The following is a 23419-nucleotide window of genomic DNA, read 5'->3' as shown; positions in this document are numbered from 1 at the left end:
AAACCACTCAAAATATCACGTGTACGCTGCACAACTAAAGCACTTGATTAAAAATCAGTTTTCTTCAGAAAACGGAGAATTCGCAATTTAGCGTATTTGCTTGCTCCCGTGTCTATGAATAGCTGAAACCACCGGACTGAGTCACACTCATTTCTTTTTGTCTTTCTTTCTCTGTCAAGTGTTCCCGAGCATTCCCGAAAAGCCTGGTATGCCGTGCCCAGGAGAAGACAGTAAGTCAAAAGACCATTTTCAACCTTTTTTTTTTTATGTGCTGGTCTGCTTTAAAGTGGCCATTCTCTCTTCTACAGCCACAGGAAATCTATCTCAGGAACAGTTTTAGTCTGTGCGTTTACTTTTGCCCCTTTGCCTTTTTTTAACAGCTCACTGAAGACGTTGAGGTTTCAAACCTTTATGGCTTTGCGTTGTTAACAGAATAGATACCTGAAACATTTCCTCACCCTGACAGTTGTTCCAAAATATGTGTTAGAAATGACGTGAGGTTGTGTAAATGATGACATAATTGTTATTTATAGGTGAATTATTCCTTTAAAGACTTATAAAGGGAAATAGATAAAATTTTAGTGTCTTGTAATGCAAGATTTTATGATGGAAAACATGGTATCTCTCAGTGGGAGCGTATAGCGCTCTGGTAACTGCGTTGTAATCCTGTGTTAATGTGCACTTTTACTGCCCTGAAGGCCAGACGGGGCTGAACTGCTGAGTCAGGACCTCATACACGGTACGGGCCACCCCTTTCCGAAGCGTTATGAATTCACGATCATCCACGCCTGTGGAACGGGCATGATGGATGCCGTCCGTGTCATTTGTGTACGTGTGAGAGAGAGTTGTGCGACGCTGTGTCATAGCGTTAGTGCTAAATTTTACTACTGGTTCCCTGGTGCATGTGCTTCTGTTTGTCTACGAGGGTGTTTGCGTACAGATGAAAGCACCTTGCGTTTCTGTTCTTTGTCTGAATGATGTCTTTAGTATGAAGTGAATATATCGTGTAGTTTATACATGAGAAGTGTTGGTCTGACCTGCTTTGATTGCTGTTCTCTAGGTACGTAATGACTCGTGACAGGCGGTTAACTTTTCTGTCTGCATTTGTTTCTGTCCTGGCCCACTTTTTTCTCTCCTTGTCAGCAGTTTGTGCCACATTTGTTGTTGTCGTTGGGTGTTTTCTCAGAGGAAGCTGTGCCTCCTCATAAAATGTGGATGAGAACGTTGTTGACAGTATAAATAAGATAAATATATTACGAGATCAGATTAATCGCAATAAAACCAAAGGTCACACTTAACTTTGCTAGTAAAAAAATAAGCACTCTGTACTGTAACCCTTTAATATTGATAAAACACTTATTAACTATTAACTGCGACATTTTCCTCAATAAATTTTTAATTTGCAGCTTATTAGTAGTTAGTAAAGGAGTTGTTAAGTTTAGGTATTGGGTAGGATTAGGAATGTAGAATAAGGCCATGCAGAATAAGGCATTAATATGTGCTTAATTTGCACTTATAAATGGCTAATATTATAGTAATATTCTAATTTGCAACTAATGGGTTTAGCCGTAAAATAAAGTGTTACCCAATGCACTTATTGTGGTCATTGTATTTTGTTGCTGTTTAGGTGGGATATGGTTCCCCCCCAAAAATGAGCATTTTAGGACACAAAAGTACAGCACAACATGTAATATCTCATGTTAGGACATTCATTTTGGATCATTTTTCAAACAAAAAGAAGGTAAGGAAAAGGAACACTGACAAAAACCAATAAAATTTAGTTTCTCAATATATCCTTATCTCTCAGGTTCACATAGGGTGGTGAAATAATCCCTTGACATGGTTAAAAATAATGAATGTTTCCTGTCGCCGATTACATTTCTCACCAGCGGGCGTAGTTTTCAGAGTAAGACACGTTACTCTCTACTTTTGTGTCCCAAAGTGCACGTTTTTTGGGGGTCGACAGTTTAGGTAGTTTTGTTTTTTTTTTCTGAACACTTTGTCACACAGCAGCTTTTAGACATTTTTGTTGTAAGCCAGAAATGACAAAGAGGCAGCTTCCCGAAATGCAACGTACCAAAATACCAAATGATACCAAAATGTCAAATGCCTCGGTTGAAATAAACAGTATGCTAATTTATACCTACAAAATGTTCTAATATTGGTCGCTTCTTGATGATGTAAGGTGTTTAACCCAGATACCATGTGAACATAAAATTGAACGTGAATTTATTAGACAATAGAAGGGACTTTGCCCCCTCGTTTCAGAGGTCCAGCACACATCACTGATGCTTGATGTAGCGGTGCTGAACAGGGAATCAAAACGACTGTGTGATTTGACAGTGTAAAGACCTCAGGTTCAGCTGCCTACTGTTGTGTGGAATTGGTATGGGCTCATTATTATGCAAGGTTAGTTATTCACGTCGTGCATGAAAGCTCAGTAACCTGGAGATGCTCGGGTACAGCGTTGTAGGGACAAAGAATTATAACCTTTTATTCAGGTATAATCTGCTTCACTGATCATGACTGCTTTTTACCACAGAATTCTGTTAAAGCCTTTTCAGGGCTTGTGACTGGGCATTTAAATGACATAAAAGCAAAGCAGGAGTATGACTTATTCTTCTTATTCAAAAATGTTTATATAACTTTATATATGGCACAATGATAAAATGCTCTAGAAACATACTCACCCTCATTGTGTTTAATTGTTTTTTGTTTTTTTTTTATTGACTTTAATGGACAAAATACATGATTAAATTCTAATAGTAATTTTTGGGTGAAGTATTTTAATGCCATAATAATACCTCTGTGCAGCGTTCCTTGTGTGCTGGTGGTTGTTGACATGGCTGAAAGTCAGTGCAAGGAAAACATCTTTAGATAACTGTGCTCAGTCTCCCGGCTGAGGTGTGTAGGAGGGGTCCCTGTCAGTTTAATCACTGATCTCAAAGTCTTCTCAGGGTTTCCGCGGCTGTCTCTCGAGTCCTTTGATACTGTCAGTTTTTGCAAACTCTCACTGTTTGTTTAACATCAAAAACTGGATTATTTCAGAGAGGTACTAATTCATGCCGCACATTGATAGTCTAATCTACAAATCACAGCACATTTTTTCCACACATTTTTACATTTCTTTTAAATAAGACAAATTGACCTATTTTCCTCAACTTTTGTAAATATTATTTTTTAATTTCCTTTTTTTTAATGTGCAAATGATCTGTTATGAGTGTATGACTTCATCAGGACAGTGAAAATGACTAAATACAGATTTACAGAAATTATTAAGATTTAGCCACATCTCCGGATTATGAATATTGGCTGATACTGGATATTTTTACATTTATTTTGCATTTATTTGACCTTTTTTGTCATCTAATGCTAACAAAATTATCTTTTTTTTAATTCCTTCTTTTTACTGTACATTAACGGTTTTGATCTCTAAAAATTTTACTTTTTGATTTAAAAAATATATATAAGTGCTGTCAAATGATTAATCGTGATTAATCTAAAATAAGTTTTTTTGTTTGAATAATATTGCACATATATATATAAATACATATGTATATGTATATATATATATATATATATATATATATATATATATATATATATATATATATATATAAGTTATATATTATGTAAATATGTATATATATGTAAATACATTTAAATATTTAAAAATATATGTGTGTATTTATATAAGAATAAATATGCACAGAACACTCATATAAATTATGAAAACAAAAACTTTTATTTTTAATGCGATGAATTGCTTGCCAGCTTTACACAATTCTAGACACCCATAACCCACCAGTGCTAAACATATGTCAGCACACTGCGAACAAGGCTATCGGCGCTGACATTTAATTTTTTAATTAATATATAATTTGCCATTTTCTAGAGAAAGTGTTTGTGAAGTGGTTGACAAGTGGTTGCTTGTGAAGAGAACCCACTTCCAAGCCTCTAAGATGTGGTCAATCTAACCCTTATTACTCTAAATTCTATTCTAAGTATTTTTGACTATTTTATTACCCACCATGCAACTGACTTTAAAACATAAAAGCAGGCCATTCACCGCAAGTTGATGTATCATTCATATCATTGCATGGTAAATAGCAGAATGTAGTACTATGAGTTAGGGTTTGTTCAAATTACCGCTAATTAGCAAACAGTCCCTGGCATTATCAGACACTCCATCCCCCGTCCTCCTCATCCCCTCCTCCTCGTTCACCACACACTAAGCTCTTTCACCATCCCTGCCGACTCTCCGATTCCAGTCGCCCTCCCACTCCGCGCCGTGTTTTCCACAAAGCCCCTCAGCTGTTTGCCACCGGCTCTCTGGGGACCCAGCTACACCCTGACGAAAGGATGAGAGAGGCAGAGCGAGAGAACAGGGCGAGAGAGTGAAATAATAGAGAGGAGAGGCGAAGAGTGCAGAGCAGAGCCAGGCACCGTAGCAAAACATCCGTCTGTGTTGCAGGAACTCCCTCCTTTTGTCTGTGCCACCCATCTCAATTAAGGCTTCCAGCAGAGTCGTAGAAACATCCCTCCATCCATCCACCCATCCATCGAAGACGCAGCCTATACAAGGACAGCCAGCTGTAACGACTGCACGCAGGGAGCGACAGAGCGGCAGGGAGGGGGAGAAATAATTAAATAAGTCACAAGGAAGAGGAGAGATTGAGCGAGCAGAGGAGACCGCGAGGGAGGAGGGGATGTAGCCGGTGCGTCGTTGGAGGCTGCCAGGGGAAATGTGCTGAAACGAGCAGAAAACAGGAAGATACCGGTGAGCACCACACCATCGAGATCTCTTCCATTTGTCTCGCCGACCGCTCGTCTTTGTGTGCGGATGTGATTGACATTGAGCTAGCGTGACCGAGTGTGTCCAGCCCTTGTGCATGCATGCGTGTTTGATGCATTCTGTTTATTTTCATCGCACCTGCAGTGATTTGATGGCCCGTCTTCCACGCCAGGCTCGGGTTTGAACCCGTTTGGCGAGTGCGGCAGCGTTGCGTGCGGGTGTATATGTGTGTGTGTGTGCGATTTGCCTACCTGGCATGTTTTAGTCAGAGTTCCAGAGAGCAGCTAGCATCCTTTCGTTTAGCTTTCACACACAAAGGAAGACACACACTCCCTACCTCTTGGACCCGATGCATCCTAAGAAGGCTGACGGTATGTGAGCGGTATCGTATCATCTCAAGGTCTCGGGTGATTGTGTGCATATTTGCGTTTCAGTCACTAATGTGTTTGTGGCCACTAATGAAAGGTAATGTGCAGTTTTGACTGTCGACTGACGGGTGGTAGTTATGTCATTATGAACACGTCCAGCCTCGTTTTCCAAAGAGGGTGGTTAAAATAGATGCTCATGCATTATTTAAGTCTGACTGACATAATTAGCGAGATGTCAGTTATCCACCACCTCTTGGCCGTGATGCACCCAAACACGAGGCTCTGCATCCTTCCCACAAGGAGTCACATTCAAGACTCTCGCATTAGTTTGTTTCTGGGGAAATAACAAAGGGGGATTGTGCACTGCTGGAATGCCAAGACCCTGATACTGTTGTTGTGTGACGTTAGAGTTGATCTTCTACCAGAAGCATACCAGGAGGGTTGGGTTGAGCCATTTGGGATCTTTGGCTCATTGGTCACTGTTTGGTGTTTGATTGGTCACTGATCTGTCCTTGGTGTTTCAGACTAAAAAAGTGGCCGAAAGCAGTAGTTTTAGAGTCGTTTGTGTGTTGAACGCTGCTCGATGTTGCTGTTTTTAGCTGCAGTGTCTGTGTTTGGATGTCATATGATCCACCTGTTCCAGTATTGATTGGCAATAAATCTAAATATGGCCACTGCAGCACACCAGCGCCTGCTCGGGAGAACCCTGATGATGTGATGTAAATCTATGAAAGGTTATTGATAAGGAGATACTCGATGATGGTGGTTCAGAGATGAAAAGAGAGGAGATCAATTCAGATGTGAAACTGTGTCTTTAAGGTATTTGGTTAATTGTTATTCTTTTACAAATGCGTGATGATTGGTTCTTTGAATACCAAGCAACTTCGCATTCATTTCTTCTTCACATTGCACAATTACAATTTAACTTTCAGGCTCATTAGCTATATGTGATGGTTTTCAATTAATTTTTCTCTTGTAACCAATATGGTAATAGTGCTCAACTAGAGGGTGCTAACTTTTAAGGGTTTTTATTTAAATTGATTTAAAATAAAGACAAAACAAGCATTACAGGTATAATAATCATTATGCAGTAAATCATGAATAGCTGGAAAAGTCATGCAGCCTTTGAACATTGTTGTGGATTTTGTAGGGCCTTGGAACGTTGAGAGCCAATGACGGAGCAGAGAGGAAAATGGATGGTAAAACACATGAGTTCCATCTTAAACAAGTCCCCTCAAACTCCTCCAGCCATTAACTCTACCTTAACCAAGCTTCACCAGAAAAAAATCTTTCAATCTGCAGTTTTATCATTTATTTGGTCTACCAGTTAAATCAGCAGCAATCCAGCATTAACCAGTCTTGAAATTCATGCTGGTCTAAGCTGGTTTTGTCAGCAGAGTGATGGATCAATTTCCGATTTATTCGATTCTCCACCATATTGTCACTCTAGAGATCATTTACATGAAAGAAAATCAATTCAGTAGTGTAGGTGGATTCCGGCAGTTACAGGATGTGGTCGTGTCCAACAATTTAGAATAAAGTTTCATTTTATGCAAATGACCAGCAACTACCAATAGGAGCAAAGATGGCGGAGCTCATGTGATCCGTCTCCTTTGAGACAGTGTAGGCAATACGGAGGAGATCTTCATGTTACTGTGAGCGATTTCACAGTCATAAATGTTTTGTCTCAACCCACATATGGCAATAAATAAAAAATGAAGTGTGGAAAGCTGTATCAGAAACCGTGGGCATTCTGAAGTGAGCTTGATTCATGCATTGATCTACTTCATATGATGCATTATTCACTGCTGCAATTGATATTCCTATGCACAATGATCCTTTTAGCGGCAACAAGCTGATTTATTGTCAAAATAAAATGGCATAACTCATTTGAGCTCAGATTTTTAAAAGCTAGCCCAGTTTGGCAGTCCACTTGAAATCCGCCTACTAGTGACCAACAGTAGAGTGACCTCCAGCTCTGATGGAGAAGGGTTTCTTGCTCATATAACAAGCACTGATAGAATGAATCCAAGTGTCTGGTTTGCTGTCATTGCGTGCAATGCATCGCCAGTCGCTGAGAAGTCTGCAGTTCTCAGTTTAACCTTCTCCTCAGAGTTTAATGGAGGGCAACTGCATTGGAGGTTTCTCACTTCATTCTGCTCTGTTGAGCCCGTGTTTTGTGGCTATTTTAGGATTTAGGTGTAAGAAGGTGCTAGCTTGTTATGTTAGCTGTTGCCGGGTAAGGTTTATTGTCATGGTAATGGCTGTTATGAGGTAATAAATATGGTGGATCTTCTCAGGAAGACAGATTGCTGTAAAATGGAGAATGTAATGAAGTGTTGAAGACCCCCCCCCCTCATTATTCCTCTCCCACACTCGTCATTCTTTCCTGCTCATTAAGTGACTTTCTGACTTCACCCTCGACAGTGCTGTTTTTCTTTCTCTTCCTCATTCTGTCTATCCATCAGCCCTATCTAACCGTCTTACTAACTCAGCTTATTCTGCTGTGTTTGACCGCCCCTCTTCTCCTCCGCTCGTGATCTTTCTGTTTTTTTTGCTCTTCTCTCGCTTCGCTGTTGTCGTTCTCTCTCTCCCACGCTGGTCACTCTCTTCCGTTCATTATCTGTGCTGCTGTTCTCTACTCCTCCTTTCCACTTCTCCAGCAGCCAGGTTAGATTTCATCAGATGTCCTCCACAGCGAGAAACCTTCCATACTAAAACATCAACCCTGGAAATGCACACTGGATACTCGTTATTCAGTGATTAGTCATTTGTAGTTGTCCATACAAATTCTAGTTGAGTTTTTTGAGATATGATTGTTTTTACAAATATGGGTACTTTTTAGAATTTTTTTATTTGTTTTAATTAGTCAAATAATATCCAAAAGTGGGGCTTTTATTTTATTGCTATTTTTTTCCTTTTTTTTCTTTCTTTTTTTTTAATCTAAAATCTTTTACAATCCTTTGTTAATTGTATGCCTTGCATAAATTAATCTGAGATCACCATGAAAATAGCCTTGAAGCTGGCATAGCAATAAAAAGTGAATAAATAATTTTTTATTCAGTTTTATTTCATTTTATCATCAAAAAAATAACTTGTAGGATTTACTTGTTAATATTTTCATAATTTACAGTTACATATTTTAAGTATACCTTATCAGAATCATTTATTATTTTATTTATATATTTTTTTCATAATTTCATAATGTAACTTATTCAAAAATCTAGTTTTTTTTTTTTTTTGTTACTGTTTATTTCACTTTTATTGTTGAGATTATTTTAGTTTTGATGAATCTTTAAATTACTTTTAATTAATAATTTTAATTATTTTTAGATATGTGTTAGATTTTTATAGTTTAATATTTAAAATCTGTGTTGGGACAGGGTAAAACAATCTAAACAGCATTTAAAACAAAAATTAATATGACATAACATTACATGTGTACTGTAAATGTGTTAATTTTTTATATATTATTAGTTGTCAGTAGTTGCTGTAAATGGTTGTTTTCTTAATGTAACAGTTTAAGAAAAAATATGAAAATGTTTATATTAATAAAAATCGTCAACCCCATTAAAAAGTCATGTTCCAGGTATTCTGAAGAAAATACCTTCTTCAAAGATCAATATAACACAGATAAGAGAAATCCTCCAGATCTGCACATGAAATCACCAGCAGAAGCAGCCCCGATAAGAAAACGGCTTTATCTGAGTTTACAAAGAGTCCAATCCCCCTTCTCTCTCCATCATGTGATTCTGCTCATACAATGAAGGACTGAAATGTGGATCAGGCACCAGCAGTGCCCCGAGCCCTGAGCCTAGCTGCTCAGACACCCATCTTAAAATAGACATGCAGACATGCATTCATCCTCTTAGTCCTTCTCTTCCTGTATCCTCCTGTCCTCTGCCTCTTTCTCTCCTCTCTCCCTCTTTTGTGGTCCAGAACAGTGTTTGCTGGAGTCTTAAGTGGGTGCCGGTGCTTAGTGTTCTGTCCACACAATGACTGGCCCAGACCTCTTATCTACTGTCACACAAGCCAAGGACTTCATTTCTCTGTGCTGTGTTTTCAGTTTGATACCATATTATGATGCAGTAGTTATTCGTCCTAGTTATGCTCTCTGGAACTTGCATCATAAGGTTGAATTTTGTTCTTTTGCCTAATATCTGTAACAAAAATTCATCACGCATAAACAGTTTGTAGATAAATAGCTATGGCAACTAGATACTTGTTTTCTCTCTGTCTAGAAAATAGCTCCATTTTCAAAGATTTTTCCCTGTGGATAATGATTCGCCTTCTCTGGTTTGTTTTGTGTTTTAGCAGCTCTCTGGAAATTGTTGTCATCATTTATAAACCCTAATTTTGCATTGTGACTGTCATAATGAGCTATTTTCACACAGTAGATCAATATCTGTTTAAGCTAAACCTTGACCTGTTGTTCATCAGCTCATCAATTGAAAAGGAGGAGAGTGGCTTTTGCTTTAATATTTTCATTTTAATAGACCAGCTAAAGGAAACTGTTACACACACACACACACACACACACTCACACACACACACACACACACATAATCGTCATCTGTATGTGAAAGCATAACCCAATTAACCTGATTTTCCTATATACAAATATTTAAACATATATATATATATATATATATATATATATATATATATATATATATATATATATATATTATTATTATTATTATTATTATTATTATTATTATTATTATTATTATTATATATTATTATTATTTTTTATTTTTTATTTATTTTTTTTTTTTTATTTTTTTTTTTATTATTATTTTTTATTTATTTATTTTTTTACAAAATGTAGTGAGGTTTATGTTACGTGTAAAAAGCAAAAAATATAAATAAGTAGTTTTTAAGTTTCTAAATGAACTTGGTCAAGATATATTTGTTGCAAAAATGCTTTTCATGTGCATTCATGTGCTTTTCACTGGGTTTAGAGGAGAAAAAAAAAGAAGCTCTACGAGTAAGTAAATAGAAAATATTTGTGGTAAAATGGTGTCTTGGTGTCTTTCTGATGAGCATGTCCATCCAGCTGGTAAATGAAATAGCTATGTAATGATTAGATTTGAGTGGCTTTGTAGCAGAGTAATCAGTCAGGTATTATCTCCTAATAAATGTGATTTTTCTCGTCTCTGAACAGTCTATCAAGCTTTGCTTCCCTCACGTCTATTAACAAACCACTGAGTTTTACTTTCACAGACCAAAACCTAATCAGAACCACCTGAAGAGTATGATGAGCACAGTTTGATGCTGTTTGCTGTTTGATACTCTTTATTATACAGCAACAAAATCACAGTCTGATCCAGGGTGAGAGGATGCTTAAGCCAATAAATTACTCGAATAAGCTCAATTAACCTATTGTGAGGTAGAGCTCGTATTAGCTTCCTTGACAAGTATTTATGTTTTTTCCAGTACTGTGCTGATCAGAATTTACTATCATCTCCTTTGTCAAGAAAGTTGTAGACGTATAATGCTTATGAAGCACATGGAAATGACTTGATGAGTGTAGTTTTATTTCCTGACTTGATGTATTTCCTATTTCCTTTTTGTGTAATATTTGTAATGATATGCCCTGAACTGTATTTGCTACTCACTAGTTGGCTGAAAGCAGTATTAGGAGGAGGGACATTCTTATTTTAGAGTATTTGATTGGACAAAAATCTGTGTAGTGCAAGATGATGTCGTCAGTGTTTTTAAATTGTTTTCAGGAAAAAAAGACAACAGTGCAATTTTGCTCACAGTTTTGACTTGAAGTTGTTATTTTATGCTAGTGGGTAGAGGTTTTCCTCATGCAATAGATGGAGCTCTTAAAGGTAGGGTAGGCAATTTTGGAGCAAGCTAGCTTTGAAAGCATAACCACCATTCCTTCAAATCATTCTCCAAAACACATGAGCTCACACAGATAGAGCAGCCATGTCAGACTGCATCATGTGTCATTCACTGGTGACAAAACATTACAGTACAAAACCCATAATATCACAATAATAACGCCTTTCGTTCTCGCTCTGTCTGCTATAGCGTGATGGAACACATGATGGACGTATCATGTCTGCGTGAATAAGGGATGTGAAGAGGCATTTCAATCACTTTCTCTGCCTTTTTAAAGTGCATGATACTTGATTTCATTTCTACATACATTTTGAATAACTGAGGTGAAATGAGATGAGGTTAGTGGAAGATTCTTTGACTTTGAGCAATAAGTATCTTACTCTCAGGGTCCACAGCCATCACTCTTTTCTCACATCTTTGCTTTCCTCACTTGCCTTCTTTTTCTGTCTTACCCCTCCTCTTCTGTTTCACAGCCTGAGCGGACGACTGTCAAGAGTGAGAAACACCAGGTGTTGACATGCTCTTCCACTGCTTTTATTTATATATATATATATATATATATATATATATATATATATATATATATATATATATATATATATATATATATATAATATTATATTATTAATATTATATTATAACTTGTAATGTTTGTTTTTTTTCTAATACAATCGAATACATTCATCATACAAAGTGCTCCACACAACTCTGGGGGGTGAATAAAGGCCTTCTAAAGCGAATCAATGAATCAAAGTCTAATATTAACTCCCTGAGGCCACTTTTTATGATGGATGGATGCACTTTATTATACTTTAGAATTTTTGTTTAATGTTGGGTTAATGGCTTAATTCATAAAGGAGCCAGATAAGATTCTTTGTAAGTAGCTAGTGCTCAGTGCAGCAATGTGTGTGTGAAAGAGAAAGGAAAAAATGAATCTTCTGGAATAACACAGCTGTATTATCTTATGAGTCATCGTCGCACATTTGTTTTCAGATATTATTTGCCAAAACCCAGTGTACATCATTTAGGGTGTCTATAAGTCTAAATGGCTCTCAGTGCCAGGTTTTTTGATTATTAAAGGATGGCATAAATATCACAGTGTACCCTTGTGTTGGCTAAGCAAAAGCTGAGAGCTGCTCTGTCATTCCAGTGCGGTACATGTGGGCGATTATGATATAATATACCCCAAATAGATAGTGAATAACTTTAGGGTTAGTTTCAGGAATGCTGGAGGCTTATTACGTGGGAGGATCTGGACTCAAATAGAAGTTTGAATACTTGTGAAACTTTCAAAGTAAAATAAAATGTTACCAAAGTTGCTTATCACTTCGTTGCTCAAACATTTTTTTAAGCAGGGATAGGCTGCCCAAGAATTTCTCCCAGCATGTTGTTGTTTTCGCAAGCGAAGGGCACAGAGTTACGTTAAAGATCTAAATGTAGGATGTCGGAAGCTAAATGTCTCGTGACGATGCTTGAAAAATCAACAAGTGTTTTGCCGCTTTTTTCTGCTTCGCCCACCAGAGAGAAAAGGAGAGAAAGAGGTGACTTTACTTTTCCACCCACATCTCACTCTCAGTGGTTCTCAGCTGTGAGGTTTGTTAACATGCATCTTTACTCATGTTCAGTTGAACGCCTGGGGCTTTTCTAAACCCAACACTCATTTCTATAGAAATTGGCTTGTTTATGTCTTGCATTAGTTAATATTTTGGATAATTGTAGTTCTTGCAAGTGATTTTTTTTTTTTTAATATATATAATCTGTATTTATTTAGACATTATAAAGTGGTAAAATCTTTCAATGAATGGCAAAATCATTGAGAAAATTGAATGCCATTTAATACAGTGCTGCCAGAGATTATGTTAGTGTAAAATTTGCGGTAACACTTGTTAACTATTAACTATGGCTTTTCCCTTTAATAAATTCTTAATTTGCTGCTTGTTAATAGTTAGTAAGGTAGTTATGTTTAGGTACTGAGTACAATTAGGGACATGGGTTAGGGTTAGGTAAGGTAATGCAGAATAATGTATTAATATGTGCTTAATAAGCACTAATAAATGGCTAATATTTTAGTAATACACATGTTAATAAGCAACTAATAGGTGTAACTGTAAAATAAAGTGTTATCAATTTTGCATATTGAATTGTGATTGGTCTTTATCAAAAAGATCTCTCTCTCTCTCTCGCTTTCTCTCTGTATGTCCTTCCTTTTTTCCTATTTTTAATTTAATTTTAACTTTATAATGACAGGACAGTTTAGAGATGACAGAAAGTGAGAGAGAGGGCATGACCATAACATAATGGAGCTGTATGTTGGCAAAGTGCTAGGCTATTGGCACCAACCAAAAAACATAAAACCTTTTTTTTTGGTTTCCACTCAACTAATTATTACTACATTATTTTTTGATGTTTGCAGTGATCATTTTTGTCTTGTAATTAGTGTATGCAGTGATTATGATGACTCAGGGATTTTTCAGCCGCAGCCTCCTGAGTGTCACACCCAAACTAATTCACCAGGGACTGTCAGCTTATTCTCCTCAGGCAAAGCTTAGCACTTCTGTTGATGTTTTCTGGACTTAATAGAGAATCCAAGTCTAACCACCATTTAGCTAAAATCATAAAAATAGCAAGAATCTGTGATTATGCATTAGCCAAGTAATGTCATAGAAATGATGGTGACCTTGTGCAACTTGACATTTTTCAACTTGTTTTTGAAAAAATGTTTAGGATTTCCACCAAGTTAATATCTATTTAATATAATTACGCTGTAGCCTGTCTTTGTTTCCACTCCAGTGTCAGCTTATGATTTGTTCAGTGTAATAAAGTCAGCTCTGTCCTCCAACCACTGGCAACACGCATCATACCACCACAGCCAATGATGTTTCTCCCAGGCACCACTCAGCCAATAAGACTCACCAGCTCAGTCTAATGTGAAAGCTTTTATTCATTCATTTATTCATCTATTATTTAACACAAATCTGTCCAGAAAGTCCTACTGACCTCCTTTCTAGAGGATGCATTATTATTTCATCCCATATTGGCCGTCTTTTGACCTTTTGGAGAGTTTATTGGATTATAATCCAGTTCTTGAGCCCACAAATAAAAGTGGATTTTGGGATAACGTTGCTCAGTCGGTTCACTGCTGGACAATTTTATCTACAAGTACGGTATTTGTCAGACATTATAGTCGACTGCATGAATGCTAACATTTATAAATAATTAATTAATAGTGTACCACGAACCGACCATGTGAACCTTGTTTTCTCTTAAAAAGGCTATATAAGAAAGTAAACTCATTAGGAAACTCGCACCTTCTAACAAGATGTATGATCTTCCTTAAAGCTGTCTCTGTCTTACAGTGTAGGTGGGTCATCGCTAATGAGCACAGCGTGTACTGTGCCATATGTGTTGTTAACGTACAGCATCTGTGTTTGCCACGTGTTTACATGGTCTGGATAAGGTCATCAGGCTCAGAGCTGAAGCTCAGATCGTGGTTTTCCTAGAAAAATAATAGTATATAATATATGATGATTATTATTATTATTATAAATGCTCCACTTTTGAGTAAGTCCTTTAATTGTCACTGTTTCTTTCGCCGTTTAAGATTCAATAACAGGCAGCTTTAGAAATTCAGAGCATGCAAGCCTGCTGTTTGTGTCCTTTCATGCTTATGAACTGCACATTAGAAGGTTTGATCTTCTATCCTCTGTAGAGATGATTTCCTATGGGCTGAAGCTACTGGATTGCTGATTATTTGCCATCGATTCATTTTTTTTCCTTCATATTGATGTGGATGTCTCAGGATAGGTTTTGTAAATGAATCTATTAGTCCCCTTTGCCTTTACACCACCGCTGACCTTGAATACACAATGTCCTATAGAGATGTTGTACAGCAAGGAAACACACACACACACACACTCACGTACACACACCGGATTTTCATGTTTAGAGGCTGTAAGGATTTTCAGACAAAGCTCTGTGTCGGTGAGTTGACCCTGAGGGGCTTAAATGAGGAAAATAAGAGGCTCTGTGTGCTTTGGGTAAAAGTCGAGAAAATGGAGGAGGGGTGTTTGTATATACGTGTTTGTGTGATTGAATCTACGGCTCTGATTGGATGACTTCAAACTGAGCCGCTTGTCTGTCATCATGCATGAAGGAGCCAGCTGTCATTGTCATGAAATCTGCCCCGAGCATGACGGCAGGGATGGGTGGAAAGGGATTCCTGAATCCTGACAAGGACGTTTCGACTGAAGCAGTGCCTCCTCCAAAAAAAATCGAGAAAATAAAGTAATTCACACTGCTGAAAGAAAACAAATAATATTTTCTTAAATGTATTTAAAAACATTTTGTTGGAATATGAGATCAAAAATAATTGAATATTTTCCTCTACAATAACACCGTCAAACAGTGACACCAGTAAATAATGTTTTGAATTTGAAAATAGTTCAATTGCTTTTAATAAATAAATAAATGGTAACACGTTAGAATAGGTATCACTTTTCAACAAATAACTGTGAATTTTACCTCAATAAATTTGCTGCTCATTAATAGTTATTATAATTTTCTTTTTTTAGCTTTTTATTTACTTTATCTGTCTACCAGTAAATAATATTTGTGCAAATAGTTAACTTGGTTTAATGGTGCTGTATGTAGGATTTTGTGTAGGATTGAGCATAAAAATAATATGTTTGCAGATATTTAAGAAAAATGCGCGGGAATCTGGCAACCTGCGTGTGCGTCAAGTCCGAGTAGGAGGGGCCGAGTGAAAAAATAAGAATAATTATAATCAAGAATTGTTATATGACTGTTATATTTAGAAATCATTCATTTCTAATAAATGTTTATTTATTTGTTACTGTAATTCGTATTTTCTATTTACTTTTTTGTGATCATCTGCTTTTTAACAAATTATTTATGCATTATTTATCAATTAATATGACTTTAAACTTGGAACTTTAAACACTTAACCTGGAAGAGCAGTCTTTTTTTTTTTTTTTTTTCTTTCCACTGCATGCCTCTGTTATCCTAGCTATGCACGCCAAGATATATAGTACGTAACTGGAAGGCACACTGTTGCAATCAGATTGATGGGCAGCCCACTTCAGTTTTGGACAGGAAGGAGGCAAGAGGGTAAGGAGTCTGAGAAGGACAGTGAAATTGGCATGAGCTGAGGGTAGAAAAGAGAAAACGGTGAATATGAGAGAGAAGTTGAGTAAGCGAGCAGAGCGCCTCAGTTATTATGTTGTCATTGTGTGAGTGTGTAAATATGTAGCGTTTGTCTGAAGAGCAGCCGGTGCGTTCATCATCTCTCAGAGCTACACACCACCATGAGCTCTCCAATCCATATTCAGCAGCTCTCAATGGAAATGTGCAAATAAACAAAACGGCTGATGAGCAATCATAGCAATATTTGACCCCCTGTGAGAAAGGAATGAATAGAATAGAATGCATTTACATTTATTCAATTAGCAGATGCTCTCATCGCAACACAACAAACTAAGAAAATCACCTGGGTCAGTAGTTTTCCAGCAGTTTTGACGCTCTCATATGTTTAAAGTTCTTGATAGTGAATGAGAAATGAATTGAATTAAGAGGGGGTGATAAATATGGCCTAAAACGTACGCTAAAGCAAATCGTCTGATTTTTGCGTCCCTGATGCATCAGCATCCACAGAGAGACAAAAAGCCCTTTCTGGGACAGGAAGTGATCACATGGCGAAATCCACAATTGTGATAGAAGCCATTGTTTATTCACAGGACCATGTGCTGTAGTCAGATTACAGTAGATCTTACCTCATACTCTACATAGGCCTTTTGTTTGTTGTATTTCGGAATAAAAATTAAAAAAAATCAATAATCATATTTGTGATTGCATAATGCTCTTTAAAGATCGGCATGTCAGCTTTTTTTTGATGTCAGAGAACCGAACCTTTGGATTAGTGTCTGCGGTTGGAAACGTAAAGATTTCAAGGGGATCTGTAATCTCTGTAGGATTACTGTGCCTGAATGGCTGACAGCAGCTTTCTTGACTTTATGCTGCGTTGAAGTTGCAAGTAAAAGCAAAGTGAGTGTGCAGTGTGTTCGTAATCTCCCATAATGCATTGCTCTGTATTTTATATTGCCTCAGTCTCTGGGGGGTGTTGCCCTACAGTTAATCCTCTTCTTTTTTTTTTTTTTTTTTTTTTTTAAAGCTGTTCCACCACCCTTTCTCTGCAAATCCGGCCTCTCTCGTTTAAATGACCCTTTAAAAGTTTGCCATCTTTCTGTCTCTGCCGCAGATAAAAGCAATTTTCTGTTAAAATCCAATCATCATACTGCCTGTATGATGATGTCATAACGAAATAGACGGTAGAGCTCTTCCCTGTTCCGTGACATCATCACATCATTCCATTCCTCCTTTTTTCTCTGTTTCTCCGAGCTTACGCTCACTTACGTAACCATTGATCCACAGATGGCACAGCTGACCTGCTGCCTGCCTGTTAATGTGTTTGTGTGACCTTCTGACACTCAGCGGCTGGGTAATGGTTTATCTGAATGACTCTACATGTGTGACATGTAAAGCATGAAATATGGTGAATGACCCTTGTTTTTAAAAAATAAAATGTATCATTTATTCAATATTTTAATAACAAATATATAATAAAATATATTTATAATGATACTTTTTAATATTTTAGAATGAAACGTATTTTATACGTAAATTGTATAATATTATAATTGAAATGTATTTTATAAATACAAATTATAATTTTTGATAGCTACAAAAATATTTACATTTATAAATAAAAGGATCCTTGTTACCCACTATTTAATATCATAGCAAAATTGTTATTATATATATATATATATATATATATATATATATATATATATATATATATATATATAATTATATATCATTTTTTTCTTTTTTTTCATTCATATATGATTCATTTTTTAATTTATTAAAAGGTCTTACAAGATGTATACATAATAATAAAAGTGCCTTAAAAGGTTCTTCAAAGTGATGGCATAGAAGAATAATTTTTTGGTTCCGTTCAGTCAAAGGTTCTTTAAAGAAGCATCTCTTTCTTACCTTTTTAAAATCAAATTTATAAAACTTCTTTCATCACAAAGAACCTTTAGTAAAACAGAACGGTTCTTCAGATTCTTAATGGAACCATCTAGACAAAAAAGTTCTTCTATGGCATCGTGAAGCACCTTTATTTTTAAGAGCGCATGATGTATGAAGCATATGCATATCCTTTTCTCTTTCTTTCCTTGTGCTCTCATGTTAAATCCGGATGAACTTTTTGCCATCTCGCCTGTTTCAGACCTCGACTAGTATTAACCGAAATGATCTCAGTCAGTTGTTTAAAAAAGCATAGTGTGGAATTCTTTCGTTCTGAGCGGTTGTTAGGCTAATTGGCTTGTTGTCTAAGGATGGATGTCTTCGCAAAAGCTTTTAAAGTGACCACCTCCTCCCCCCTCTTCAAACTGTTTCATTTGGAGGAGTGCCCAGGATAAAAGGAGAATATTTCAGTCATCTTGTGTATGTGTGTGTTCGTGAACGAGGAGTTTGAAGTTCCTAGACACCATCTGCTCATCTGCATCAAACATATTGAACACGCACATAATGTTTTCCTCATATCCCCCGATGAATATTAATCTAAGACTAAAAATTGCACAACTCTACAAATGTACCGACTCATTTGATGTCTTCAGAGCTTGATTATCTAGAAAGCTACAAAGAAACAGAGTTCTGTTGTCTTTTGTATTTAAATACCCAATAAGAAAGGCCTGTCGAGAACAGTTTTCTTTCTTGTGTTAATGTATTTGTTGTTGAGACTGATCTGAGCAGGTCGTATAGAAGGTCTGGTTCCTCTTTTTTTAAATGAAATAGCCAACAGGCACGAATCGTGATTTGCTACTTGCTATTGCGTAAAAAAAATGTCACTTTAGTTTTACATTTAGTTGTGCACTATATATAGATGACCACAGTCAATGAATTTTGCTTCACAATTTCTTTAATGCCAACTCTGCCCAATTTGCTTCATTTCGACCAGCATGAAGCATTTGTCAGGCGTTACGGCTGGATTACGCAGACACGTGTGTTTGATAAATACATCCGACAGGCTGCTCAGAATGATTGTGGTATCAGGATTCAGGGTGTGCTCAGACTCAGACAGGAAGTGCTACTGTGAGAGAGAAAACATGGAAGACCGTGACATCATCATCATCATCATCGTTTTGACTGTTTCAGGCTGTAATGAAACGGTGATATAATTCAAGATAGGATTCGTTCTAAAGCATTAAGCAATAAAAACGTCCACTGCTAAAAGAGGTTTCCAAGCATGTTTTAATTTGTACAGTTCTGTTGGGCAGCATCTTATATAAAAATGCAATGATATATTGTAAACAGATTGTTACATTTTCATTTACTTACATTTTAAATAGTGCTGTCAAATGATTGATCATGATTAATCGCATCCAAAATAAAAGTTTTGGGTTTTGGTTTTTGTTTACATAATATTTGTGTGTATTTAAATTTACATGCAATTCTTTTACAGCACATTTTAAAATTGATTAAATAAAACAATGATTGCATTAATCATTTATATAATTAGATACCTTTTTTGGATGATTAATTAGTATGAAATCATAAAACAGAATCTAGGGAAGTTATAAAAAAAAACCTCCCAGAGCGCAGAATTTTATGGGACCCTGAATTAAAAAGTAGCATACTACGTAGAGTTTAATTGTAAACATACAAGGTATTTTATACCATACAAGGTATATAAATTTTTAAATTTTAAACCAAGGTAAACCACTTTCTTATCTTTAAGCAGAATTACAGTAACATTGCTTGAACTGGTCCATAAAAGATGTGCCATTTTTAATAGTTGATGTGCTGAGTAATTAATTATTCATTATGCCACGTTTGTACTGTATTTGTTCCCTGGCCTTGTTTAAAATGAGAGAAAAGCAGTTTGCGTAGCTCAAATGCATGTTTGTTTTAACCACAAGATGATGTTTGTGCTCATCTGCTCAATGACTGATCCACACACATTCAATTTAATTTCAGTGATGCATCACTGGACAGTAATGGAAAACCATTAGAGCTGTGCAAACCCTTAGCTGCTGTCTGTCTGCATACCAGTCACAAGATCTTCCATTAACCCCTTTATTTACATGAATATGCGCATGCTCACTTAGCACACACTGCTAAACCAGACCAGAAGGACCAGAGAGGTTGGTTCCATGTCAGGAACCACATAAACAGAACTAAATTAAGGCCCTAATGGCTGTGCTTCGAGCCTTTAGGTTACAGTTTATATTGTCCAGTCTTTTTTTTTTTTTTTTTTTTTTTTTTTACAGTCCTGTAAGCTGGCAAATCATTTTGCTGTCAGATGGCAACACTCAATTTCATTGGCTCCAGCACACAAAGTACGACTGGCAGCAGTGGACATAATGTGCTCTTTCTCATTGGAAAAATTCCTGGCATGGTTTTTAAATCTGCGTCAAACTCTTGCCATTTCTATTCGTCATATTAAACGTCTGACTCATGCTGAAGGTCGCGTCATCCTTTTTACCGTGGAATGCAATAATTGCTTCATTGAACTGACAATAAACTAACGTCTGAAAGGACAGGAAGTGGATGCAGGAATGTCGCGTGGTGAAGCTCTTTGAGCTGGAGCAGCGGCCGAGGTGAAAGTCCTGAGATAAGCCGAGTTTCCTGAGTGGGGCTGGACTCTGATAAAGCCACACATCCTGACGAGAGAGAGAGATGGAGGAAGGCAGAGATATTCTCATTGTTGTGGTATTTGGGAAATGCTTTCCCAACATCCAAAGTGTTGCAACGTCAGCCACTCAAGGAGAGAAATCAAGAATATGTAGGGGAAAGAAAGAGCAGGTGAAAGAGAGACTTAAGAGAAAGATAATATTTAGGATTTATGGTTCCAAAGGTATTATCAGTGGAGAAAATATGTTGAACTTGGATCTCTCATGCATGCCTGTGTATGTATATGTATGGTATGTATGCAATGAAGTAAGGCTATATTTTACACATTTTTCTGCTATTTTATTATTATTATTATTATTATTATTATTATTATTTAACCTCCTACAAATTTGTCTCTTGCACCAAAGACAGTAGAGATGCCACTTAAATTTAGCTGGCTGAATTTATATTAAGCAGCTAATGCTTTAGGATCACACGGTCCTTCAGAAATCATCTGCAGATTTCTCCAAAAAATATTTCTTTATATTGTCAGGGGAAAGCAGTGTTACTTTTTTTCAGTATTCTTTGATAAATAGAAAGTTTGAAAGAACAGCAATGATTTGAAATCAAAATCTTTGCTTTCACTTTTGATCAGTTTAATGCATTCTTGCATTCAGAATATGATTAATAAAAAAAATAATAGATACATGAAGGAAATATTAACAACCCCCAAATTTTAAATGATAAATTGTTCTTCTGCTGATGTGCCAATTGTGCTTTTTTTTTTCTACTATATATCGCCTTTAAATAATAATAATAGTCACTGTTAAAGTTTAAATGTCATGACCGTTCACATACTCTCACAAAAGATTTAATCATTTCTCATCTTTACTATACGTCAATCTCTGAATCCTAAAATATATCTTCACCTGCACGATTTTCCTTTCCTGACTCTCCTTCCCGGTTTAATAATAGCACCAGGTCCCCATAGAGCCAGAGAACCAGGCCAGTGCAGTCCAAAGAGTCAGCTCCGCCCTCTTGTGGCAGGTGCATGTTATAACAAGTGTCTACAAGTGAGGGCATCAACCTGCAGGGGTCCTCGTGAAACAAGAAGAGAGAAAACAGAACTGGAACAACTAAAAAAAAAAAATCCTTTAAACATCCAGTAGAGCTAAACTGAGCATGCTCAGGGCCGCTGTGCCTTTCAGATGTGTGTGGATGCAGGCAGAGGGAGACAGAGGGGTGTGTGATGGTTTGCTACTGAGCGGGAGTGAGAACGAGTCAGTGGGGACCAGAAACACGGGCTGAGCTCCAGTGGCATGGCAGGAAGGATGGAAGAGGGACAGTGAAGTGGATCCAGGCACCACCAGCCCATATAGGGATGCTGCTAACACTACTGTTCTATCTGCGAGTGAAAGGTACCGCTGTACACCACACACAGAGACAGAGAGCGAAAAATAGGATGAAAAGATCAAATAGACGAAGAAATAAGACACAGCGGCTAAAGAGATGTTTTCTTTTATATAATGGGTTTTGTTCCTTCAAGAGATAGTTCCCAGAAAATGTATAGTTCTACCTCATGGGATTTCTGTGTGAAACACAAAAGGAGATGTTTGTTTGGTTTTTTTTTTTTTTTTTATTGGTGACCATTGCTGTTAATGGTAAATTATCTGTATTGTGCTGGAAAGATTGCAATGGGGATGAGTAAACAGAACCCCCCCTCCTCCCGCCATTTCGGGTAAACTATTCCTTTATTGGTACTGTAATGGTTGTGTATATCGGATGAAAGCGCTCTTTCACTCTTATCTTGCGCTCTCAGTCCTCTTTCCGTCTCTCTCTCATTTGGTCCTTTATTTAACTGTCCTCTTTGCAGGGAGTTTTCAGTTAGCTCATGGTCTGCTTTCACTGACGTAACAGACCTTTAACAGTGACATTTTTTTGTAGTTTTACATCTAGGATCTTTCACTCAGGCTGACTTATATTATTGAATATATTTAGCGCATCTAACATTTTATGTTACGTGGGATTCCTTCCCACTGTAAAAGTTTAATACCTTTTTTTTATCACCAGATTTTCTGCAATCTGAAAGCTGTGTTGACATGTAGTGACTTATTGACATGTAGTATCATAATGTGTCCTCCTTTGCACCATTTGAGAGCGAGTTCCTATGCGTTAAAATGTCTATTTATGGATTTGGTGCCTATTTTTAGGGCATAGCTCAATAACGGTTCCTCAGGGCTCTGTGTGCTGTCCGTTTTTGTTTCAAAGCAAAATGACGCTGACAGATTGTTAGTGTGCGCTGGAAGCTTAGCGCATTGTGTTTAGAAAAGATCGAGGGGGGGTTGTGTACTGTAGTGGTTAAAGCTCAAGGTTAGCAATTATAAAACCATAAACTATCACCATTATACTCTTGAATGCAGCACTTAACCACAGCGTGCCTGCCCATGCAAACCATGATGCCACAATGCTGGGGTAGTTGTTGTGTGGTTGCTAAGGTGTTAAAATGCCAGTGGCTTTAGTGTTTTTATTTGCTTTTCATAAAGGTTAAAAAAAAGAAAGAAAAAAAGATCTGAAATGTTGGTGTTTTTGCTTGTTCCAAGGCTTCGGCTTGGTCATAAAATCTGTCTTTTATGTGTCTGTCTGGATTTCAGTTTTATATACCATGTACAAGCAAAACAAAGCTTTTCAAATATATTGATTTATA

The 23419-nt window shown here is 36.8% G+C and overlaps 1 protein-coding gene across 5 annotated transcripts in view; it reads left to right on the top strand.

Moving 5' to 3' along the window:
* Positions 1–23419, top strand: part of prkcz (protein kinase C, zeta) — a 91632-nt gene that overhangs the window by 8822 nt on the left and 59391 nt on the right. For 3 of the 5 annotated variants that reach the window (XM_043246733.1, XM_043246734.1, XM_043246731.1), the window contains exon 4: positions 180–230. In XM_043246733.1, coding sequence (XP_043102668.1) covers positions 180–230 — 51 coding nt within the window. Of the gene's footprint in view, positions 1–179; positions 231–5129; positions 5167–21928; positions 22134–23419 lie in introns of those variants that run through there. The other 2 variants (XM_043246737.1, XM_043246736.1) reach the window with 2 other exon arrangements.

Source organism: Puntigrus tetrazona, chromosome 8 (genome assembly GCF_018831695.1).
Source record: "Puntigrus tetrazona isolate hp1 chromosome 8, ASM1883169v1, whole genome shotgun sequence".
Classification (NCBI taxonomy): Eukaryota; Metazoa; Chordata; class Actinopteri; order Cypriniformes; family Cyprinidae; genus Puntigrus; species Puntigrus tetrazona.
This window is presented reverse-complemented; position numbering and strand designations above follow the sequence as displayed.